This window comes from Paramisgurnus dabryanus, chromosome 1 (genome assembly GCF_030506205.2).
Source record: "Paramisgurnus dabryanus chromosome 1, PD_genome_1.1, whole genome shotgun sequence".
Lineage (NCBI taxonomy): Eukaryota > Metazoa > Chordata > Actinopteri > Cypriniformes > Cobitidae > Paramisgurnus > Paramisgurnus dabryanus.
This window is the reverse complement of record NC_133337.1, coordinates 63,205,466-63,215,855: the sequence shown is the minus strand read 5'-3', so window position 1 is coordinate 63,215,855 and position 10,390 is coordinate 63,205,466. Positions and strand designations below refer to the sequence as shown.

The following is a 10,390-nucleotide window of genomic DNA, read 5'->3' as shown; positions in this document are numbered from 1 at the left end:
TTGCCCCTCTTTATAGGTTTTTCCCTCTCCAATCAACTTTTTAATCAAAGTACGCTGTTCTTTGTACAATGTCTTGAACGACCCATTTTCCTCAGCTTTCAAATGCATGTTCAACAAGTGTTGGCTTCATCCTTAAATAGGGGCCACCTGATTCACACCTGTTTCTTCACAAAATTGATGACCTCAGTTATTGAATGCCACACTGCTATTTTTTTGAACACACCCCTTTCAACTAATTCAACTAATTGCCCAATTGCACAGCCTTAAGAGCGTGCATATCATGAATGCTGGGTCTCATTTGTTTTCTGAGAATCTACTGAACCTACTGGTAACTTGTTTGCCACGTAGCAATAAAAAAATATACTAAAAACCTTGATTATTCTGGTTAGTCACATTGTACTGCTATTATTTTGAACAATGTGTGTGTGTACATATATATACACACACACACACACACATATAAAAAAATTCCAAAATATAACATCAGTAACATCGGTACCTGTAATCTTTAATATAAAATTCAACTTGAAATTAATCCTAAATCAAACATTCTTATGATAAAAAAAGAGGTCAAAGCACTACAGGTAAAATGATATTAAGATGTTAAAAAAGTTTTAATCAAAGCAATAATCCCAGCAAAGTTATTAAAAGCCACATAACAATCAAGAAACAGCAACTGAACTTCAATACTTTGGCTTTATTTACACCATTGCATGAATTTCAAAGACACACATTCAGCCAGCATTCAGGAGTGAATGCCCTGCACACTCAGACACAGCACAGATACATTACATAACGTCACATTATATTACACTGATATGGGCATCCTCCCAGATATAGGTACGTTCCTAATAGACAAGATGAGAAATGATGGATTTAAAGAATGTGCAAAAAGGTTTTCCTTAAACCCACATACCATCAATAAGAAATGTTTATCAAATCTTTACATATTTAAACGTCCCAACAGTTACTGCAACAGCCTTTGGTTATCTTTGGTATTTTCTTCATTCACAGAGACACTTTTGGTCTGATGATTTTCTTTTCTGTTTTGTTTAAGAATAATAATTTCTATTTATAATTGAACTAAAATTGTAAAACCTACATAAAATATCATTTAAAAGGAAGAAACAGTTGCATGAAAACTGCAGTATAAAACCCACACCACCCAAAGAGATCAAATACTGAAGCTAAAAACATCTGAATATCAAATTCAGATAAAGTCATCCGACACAAATGCCATCACCCATTACATCTTACATTATTATTCTTTAGCTCTTTATATGTACACTACACATTTATGCTGGCTGAATAATAAATAGTTCTGCTGGTATATCTGTGGTGTGTTCACAGCCCTTATACGAACACAGTGAAGTAAACGTCTCTCCCCATACGTCAGTAGTCCAGTAGTTCAGTTCTCCATGTTTGAGTAAGCATTCACTGCCCGTTTCCTCCCTCTGATCTTCAGAGATCCGTAACGTGCCTGTGACCAATGGATGACAATAATTTGTTACCATGACTACAGTCATGCCCACAGCATGCATCAGGACACATTAATCTGTCCTAAGAATCACTCTTAAACTCAGAAAAGAATAAATGCAGGACTAAAATATTCATTCTGATTGAATACTTGGACATTACTTTGATATAACTAATCATATATAAATCCTACATGAACCAGTATTGTGTATTATGTATTTGTACAGACAGAAACTGTAATGGCAATAAAAAATTCCCTGTAATTTCCTTAAAAAATATTTACAGTAAACACATTACCTACAGGTAAGTTTATTTTGGTATTGGAAAAGTTTGGTACTAGTTTTTTTGTATAAATTAAAGTCCCCCTGCTGTTTCTATTGTTGTTTATATGTCTATGCAATGCTTTTAATATGCTTTAAGACAACCATCATTCAACACCATTGCTAATTATTTTCTCCATAAAATTTGAGTTTTCTAAAGACAGACTGGAAACCCCAGTTTGCATAGGCTTAGCACTGAAACGATCACACCACTGCTGATTCACCTCTCATTATGCATTGTGTTAAACCAAACTTAGCAGCTATGTCTCAAACTGCCGAATGTAGCATCTATGTACATCTATGGTCCGAGTGGTGCAAATGAGTGGAGGCGGGGACTAATTTGCATAATTATGGTTCCACGTATATTAAAGGGACAGTTCGGCCAAAAATGATATTAAACCCATGATTTACTCACCCCCAAGCTGTCCGAGTTGCATATGTCCATCGTTTTTCAGACAAACACATTTTCGGATATTTTAGAAAATGTTTTAGATCTTTCAGTTGATTAAATGTAATGTTACAGGGTCCACCCATAGTCCACGACCTTCAAGTCCAAAAAAAGTGCGTCCATCCTTCACAAATTAAATCCAAACGACTCCAGGATGATAAACAAAGGTCTTCTGAGGGTAATCCGTGCGGTGTTGTTGTAGAAATATCCATATTTAAAACTTTATTCACGAAAATAAATACCTTCAGGTAGCGCCGCCATCTTAGTCGCGTCCGCATTCAGGATGAGAGCTTACGCAGCCTACGGAGACTACTCTGCTGCTGCTCTGTGCCCCCGCCCTCCGAATTTGTCATATGTCACTAAGAAAAGTGTGTACACTACGCTAATACTCTCTCCTGAATACAGAGGAGTCTAAGATGGCGGCGCTACCGAAAGGTATTTATTTTCGTTAATAAAGTTTTAAATATGGATATTTCTACAACAACACCGCGCGGATTACCCTCAGAAGACCTTTGTTTATCATCCTGGAGCCGTTTGGATTTAATTTGTGAAGGATGGACGCACTTTTTGTGGACTTGAAGGTCGTGGACTATGGGTGGACCCCGTAACATTACATTTAGTCAACTGAAAGATCCAAAACATTTTCTAAAATATCCGAAAATGTGTTTGTCTGAAAAACGATGGACATATGCAACTCGGACAGCTTGGGGGTGAGTAAATCATGGGTTAAATATCGTTTTTGGCCGAACTATCCCTTTAAATGCGTAAAGGGTGTAGTTACAGTCAAACTATTTTTAAGCATAAAGAAATTACTGAGATAGGAAAAATGTTTACTGTAAGAATGTCAGATTAAAGTCAGAGTGATGCAGTAATTTAGTTGTTGTCAATTGGCATAAGGGCTGGGCGATAGAGCTAAAAGGTTTATCATTGATATAATGTGTTATATCATTCAATAGCGATAATTATTGATACATTTTATGAAAAAGTTTTAATTTAACCACTGTATGCTTTATTAACACACTTTATTAAGGCAAACAATAAAAATTTTAGTTTAGCAGCACAAACATTTTTGTATATCTTACATAAAGATTAGATCTATAAATGCTCTCTCTGGAGCATTTTCATCACCATAAGTAAGGGATAATGTAGAGGCAGCCGGTAGTTATCGGGAAATAAGCCCCGACAGTGTGATCAGGACCCGACGCGAAGCGGAGGGTCTTGTATCACACTGAAGGGGCTTATTTCCCGTTAACTACCGGCTGCCTCTACATTATCCCGCTTATTACACGGCTACTTGTCACATAAGAAAAAAAACTGGACATGAATATGAATTTGAAACATTTTATTGGCATATTTGTTTTAAATTAACATTTTTATCCTTCCGCGAAACTTTGCACAGATGCATAAAATGATCGTAATACCTTATTAAGATCCTCTGCTTCATACTTGTCTGTCTCCATTTTTTTCTTTGAGAAGTTTTAATGCCCATTCTGTATTTTTTTGTGTGTTGGCTTCGTAGCTGTCATGCTCTATTTTGTCAAGTTCAGTGTCAGTAAGCTCTCTGTGTCTTGTCGTGGTTGTCCAGTGTTTGTCACAAGATGGCGCCAAACAAACAGTAATCTTTATTGATCTTTATTGGCGCGGAGCGATCTTACTCGTAAAAGTAGTACCGGCTATGCGTTATTATTTTGGAGCGGTTATTATTCGAAAAGAACGAACCTGCAAATGTCTCAACTGACCAATCAGAATCAAGCATTCCAGAAAGCCGTGTAATAATGTTTGATAACTGTCCTTTGTTCTAAACTCTAAACACAATGGTGGATCGGCTACTTTTTTACCTACATTTTTTAATGTACTGTAAATGTTGCCAAATCAGTACGGCCTGGTAGAGTAATAATTTGAATAAGAAATCATTTGTATTTCGTATGTGTCGAACACTGCCATCCGTGCGTAGCCACTTTGAAAGCTACGCTAACGCGTGCACGTGCGAGCCGGACGCGGAAAAGTACCTGGCCCACAAGTATGCACAGCTTACACACAACATTGTTGTGAGGCTGGTCAGACATTTTACACATTTTCGTGCTTTTTCCTGTTACAGGGCAATGGTGCAACTGAACCCCACCACAGCAACACTTGTTATTGGCTCTTTGCTTGTCACTCGCAGCACGCTCCTTTATCAGGGCATATAATAGGCTGTTTAAGATCTAGGAATGGCGATGTAATGTAGTCCAATGCAGTTTTAGCAATGCATTAACAGGCATCATATCTTGCAGCATATTGTTCAGTTGATTGCAGATGCTCAAACAGTGCTGAGTGAACGATGGAATGATTGTATTATTGTTTTAGTTTCCCATTAGGAGTGCGTAACTACTAATCTACTAGTTTTACCAGTGATTTTAAGGTATGCATGCAGTTTAACTGGATTTTCTGAAAATTAACTTGATGATTCCTTCACTAATAATAAACATACATTTGCAAATAAAGCATCCATATTTGTCCATGTTGATTAAAGTATTAAAGACTTAAAAAGTGTAAAATAAAAAAATATAGAACAGATAAAAATGTGTGATTAATTTGTGATTAATCACGAGATAAGTCATGACAAACATGTGATTAATCTAGATTAAAAATTGTATTCAATTGAAAGCACTAGTTAAAGCGATCAAATTATTGACTACAGAGGGACTTTAAACTTGCTTTTAAACTACGAACGTAATGTGTTTTGTTTTTAAAGTGTGAACAGCTATCTGAAAATAAATTACAATACCAAAATATTGTAATTTTCCAAAGCAAAATGTATGAATAATAATGAATGATTCAATCTGTGGTTAGTTGCAACTAAAGATCTACAGCTTAGAGAGCTGAAAATTAGAGCTGCTGTTGTAATGTAATTTCAATTTGAAATCAGCCCATACATTACATTTCAGTGAAGGTAAATATATAATATCATCTTTCAGTACTCACATCTCTACGCATTTTTGAACGTGTGATTTTGACGCTCTGAGATCGTCTGAGGCCGTGCTGAGAAACGGCTTCATCTTCAGAGTACACGGGTTTCCCTTCGTCATCGCTCCTGTCATCATCATCGTACTGAGAATAATACTCTGAAAAACACAAATATCACTCACTTACTTCTGATTAAATATAAAGCCAAAAAAGAGAAAATAAATGATAGATCAGGGTTGGGTTAAACATTACAGCATTAACTGATCTAGACCAATATATTTTTTACAAAAGCAAATAGAGAGAGTGAGAGAGAGAAAGAGTGAGAGAGATTCAGTGCTGGTTTCAGTATGCTCTTGGCACCATCTTGTCTGGGCTCCCAGGGTAACACTGGGGACTAGGCAGAGCCAGCCTGTGCCAGGACACCCAACCCTAACACAGCCCAAGCACTCTCTATCATTTAAAATAACATGATCAAAAGATAAAAACTTAACACCACACCACAACACAAATAAGGAGGTCTACAATGATACTATGCTTACAATTCTCAATTCCACCATCAGGGGGCAGAATGTATACAGAAACCTAATGTTTCGAACACTTTTCTTTGTTTCCGCACCCACCTACTGTTTCCAATTATTATAACATAACTTCATTGAGATTTGGCAAAAAAGTTATCCGCTTCTTGTGTTATGATGAGATTTTCTGCAGGCTAAGCAAAAGAGAACTTAAAGATGATCAATATGACACCACAGCCGACAGGTCTTTGTTATGGTCTGGGGAATGCTAGCAGCTTTCAAGTCCAATTCAACCTTTAACAAAGATAAAGATAAGTTCTCTCATATCTATATCTGAAATTAATTTGATTTGTGCTGATAGGTTGAGGATCTGATTATAAAACAGTATACAGTATATACAGCCATGAAAAAAATTTTAATGGTCCCTTTCTAGTTTTTCTAGATTAACTTATGATAGTTATGTGTTTAAGTAAAATAATTTCTGCCAAATTCTTAATAAAAATAATATTTTATTTGCATTCATTTACTGAAAATTGACAGAAAACACGGTCAAAATAACAAAAAAACAAGTTTTTTCGATCTTCCAATACTGCAGAGAAAACAAGTTCAAATTCATTTTCTCAACAACAAAAACAATATGCTATATTTTTACATGCATTTTAGGAAAAATTCAGATTTTTTGTCTTTTACATTTGCTGTTTGGTGAATTTGTCACTCCCGAGGTTTACTTTTGTTGAAATTCAACAGACATTGGACTGAAATGGCCACAATACATCTAGAAATAATCTAAGTCAAAACCACCAAAAAGGGGTGGTCTCTTATTTCTTTCCACAGCTGTATAGTTGCCATTGATATATAGAGAAAGATATAGAGATATAGATATATATAGCCCAACCTGAGCTACCAGTCCTCAATAGAGCCGTTCACACATCACAAAATAAATATGGAGGCCAACCCCTCAAAAATCTGTTATGGTTCAACGGTTCAAAATTCAGGTCTGAAGTATTGCATGTAATTTGATGCAAAACACAACTGGTAAGTCTCTTTTTGAATAATTTGCATAATTTCATGTTACTTATGATTAGGGATGGGAATTGATAAGAATTTAACGATTCCGATTCCATTATCGATGTTGCTTATCAATCCGATTCCTTATCGATTCTCTTATCAATTCTCATTGGGTGAGGGAATAAGTACAAATTTGTATGTTTGTATTAACTCGCTTTAATATCTGTTCAGAAGACACAGAACAGAGTATACACACATTATGTCTAGCAACCTCATGAACAAACTTAAAAGTAGGTTAGCTACTTCTTAAAGTAAAGTCCAGGGACCTATAGTCTAGGGCAGTGTTTCTCAACCAGTAAATGTGATAGGACTAGGAATTAATAAAACAGAACTAGACTGACATAAAACCTGCAACTTTTGGTCATGCATGCATTTGTTATTTTCTTTTAAAGACATGATGCTGGAAAAAATACAGCAAATAAACCTACCGAAATGCAGAGGCATCTACTGTTGCAAACGGATGCAAACCCTTTACCACAAACTTAGTCACTGCTCGGCAGAGGGGGACACTACTTGAGTATTTTAGTTTCATTTTCTGTGTTGTCTTGGAAAAAAATTACTTTACTTTACTAACAAATGTTCACTACATTCTAAAGCATAGAATCATACTGTGTATTTATATTGCATATTAAAATTGATTTAATACATAATTACATAAAAATTGTGTACTTTTACTTTTCTTGAGTAAAAGTACTTTTTACTTAAGTAAAAAACATTACTAGATTTTTAATGTACTTAAATATTAAATATAAACCAAAAACTTGAAATTATGAAATGTAGTGGAGTTACAATTATGATAATATTTGGAATGTATGTTTTCAAAAAAATACAAAAACACTGATAAAATACAAATACTTGAAAATGTACTTTTAAATAGAAATACTTAAGTAGTGTCCGCTTCTACTGCTCGGTGAAATGTGTTTATCCTCGCCTCGGTCATTTTATTCCTCCCTGCCTCTGTAAACGGAGTAGCTAGAGGTCCACGAGAGATACTTTCTGCAATCTCTCTGAGCCAGTGTGAGAGCCAGCCAGACTCTGGCCGTCAGCAATTTGATGGACAATGACACCGGATATTATCCGTATAGTAAAAGTTTACATAATGAAATGGCGCTCACATTAACATTAACACATTACCTTCTGCATTAATAACAGATGGCGTCCCGTTAGCTCCGCTGGTGCTGGACTCACTGGTGTTGTTGTGTATAGTGTATCAAACACGCGACAGTCCTGCAACGCGACCGTATTGTCTTATGTTCGCGTGAAATATAAGTTACTGATTCAACTGTTTCAGTGTTTCGCGAAGCCTCGCTCTGCCCACCACAAAATATAACCAAACTATGGATCGTTCTGCCTCGATGCAATGTTTGCTGCGTTCTAAACCAAAACAACACAGCGTGTGTGTGACGTCATTTGCAACGAGCGGAACCGATAAGCGGAATCGTTAAGCAGGCATGCTTACGGTTCAATGGAATCGATTCACTGGGAACCGGTTCTTAAGTAGAACCGGTTCTCGATTCCCATCCCTACTTATGATCAAGCGTAAGATCAAGTTGTGCCGCACAAGCCCTGAAAAGTGAAGCCAAAATGTCTCGATCGCCCCCAAGTGACTGGTCCTAGTGTAGGTCATAAACCCCGCCTCCCCCATGTAATTCAACATGAGTCCTACTAAACAATTTAATTACACTTCAATTATCTTTTTTCAAAAGCTGGTTTCTGTCATTTACTGTAGAATTTATCACGCTGATGTAAAGTTATTGTTTTTTCAAAATACGTTTTTAGTTAGTTATTTAATGCAATAAAAACGGTGGTTTCACGTCATGATTGACAGCTGTGATATGCGCATTTTGCGAGCCTTGAGTTTGCGGCTTTACTTCCTGCTCACTACTGCGCAAGACTGGTCTCGAAATCGCTACTGCGCAGACTCAAGACCAGAGATGTCAGCGCCGTATCGGGACACTGGCGGCTTCACTTTTCACCAATGGAAGAAAGCGAACGTGAGTCGTCCATCTTTTTTTTACAGTCTATGCTTAAGATCAAAATCACTTTTTCAGAGCCATAATGCAGATTCATCACATAATAAATAACTTGATCCTGTGATATCTAGAGGCGTTTTAAAGCAGTCGTCAAAGCTGACCTCTGCCTCAACACTAAGCGAAACCTGACAATAAATGACAGGTGAATAAATAACACTCTTACGTTTCTCTTTACACCTCCTCTTTCAAATTCAAACTACAATTAGCAGCTGGCTTGATCCGTCAGGATCATTCACCTTGGCTTTGAGGATCTGAGAGGGAATGGCATTTTGGAGAAGCTGGCTTTCTGACGGCTTCATTGCAGACGAGATGGAAATGACCTGGATGCCGGCAGAATTTCAAACACGACGGGCGCATTAGCATACCCAGATAGAGGCACATTAGGTATTCCGCTCAGAAGCACCCAAGCCGTTTTTTTCTCTTCTTCATCTTCTCACAAAGCGGCACTAGACCTTTCATGCTACGAACGTGCAGCCATTGCTTATTACCCTTCTGTTCTCCAGACAAAAACCAAATACATTTCCCATCGACTCTAAAGCCAACACTGTTTTAAAATCCAGCAGAAGTGTGAGATTTGCCTGAGATATCATTACTGAAGCTCTGTGTGCGTTTTTTTTTTCGACACTACTGAAAAGCATCCTCACAAATCTCGCTTTATTCCCAGCTACCGTTAGGTAACGGCATACTAAGGCTGTGTCCAAAGCCTTAAAAATACAACCCTTGCAGGCAACAAGGCACTTGCGAATGCAGTGTTTGCATTACACCCGTGTACTACGATGCTTTTGCTTGGTTGTTTTATGAAGGCAATTTTTTTTATTTTTCTTTGCTTTGTATCCCACAACTCGGAGTGTGCAGTTTGGGAGTTAAAAAACTGACTTCTGTCACGGTTCAATTACATTTCTTCCAAGCATTGTTATTATAAATATTTGCTTGGACAGCTCTGAAATTCACTTTCAATTATTCTACATCAGGGGTGTTCCTAGGGTGCCCACTAAATAATATGCCACAAATTACAGCATATTGTGCTGTATTATTTAAAAAAAACATATTTTTAAACGGGGAATATCACAACAAATTTGACACTATAAAACAGATCTAAAGTATTTAGGTTTAAAAATGTACAAAAGCAGCAGCTCAATACAGTTCAATAGCATCTGAGAGTCCAAATTATGGTAAGCATGAACTTAAAGGAATATTCAATTTTCTTAAAAGAAAAATCCAGATAATTTACTCACCACCATGTCATCCAAAATGTTGATGTGTTTCTTTGTTCAGTCGAGAAGAAATTATGTTTTTTAAATAAAACATTGCAGGATTTTTCTCATTTTAATGGACTTTAATAGACACCAACAATTAACACTTAAATCAACACGTAACAGTTTTTTTTCAACGGAGTTTCAAAGGACTCTAAACGATCCCAAACAAGGCACAAGGGTCTTATCTAGCAAAACGATTGTCATTTTTGACAATAAAAATAACAAATATACACTATTAAAGCACAACTTCTCGTCTAGATCCGGTCCAGCGCGACCTAACGTAAATGCGTAGTGATGTAGGGAGGTCACGTGTTACATATATAAAACG

General features: G+C 36.6%; 1 protein-coding gene across 1 annotated transcript in view; it reads right to left on the bottom strand.

Moving 5' to 3' along the window:
- Positions 1–597: 597 nt before the first annotated feature.
- reep3b (receptor accessory protein 3b) overlaps positions 598–10,390 on the bottom strand; it is a 36,394-nt gene continuing 26,601 nt past the window's right edge. The window contains exons 7-8 of the mRNA XM_065257785.2: positions 5,209–5,348; positions 598–1,480 (exon numbers count right to left, since the gene is read on the bottom strand). Coding sequence (XP_065113857.1) covers positions 1,409–1,480; positions 5,209–5,348 — 212 coding nt within the window. The 3' untranslated portion in view covers positions 598–1,408. The remainder of the gene's footprint in view (positions 1,481–5,208; positions 5,349–10,390) is intronic.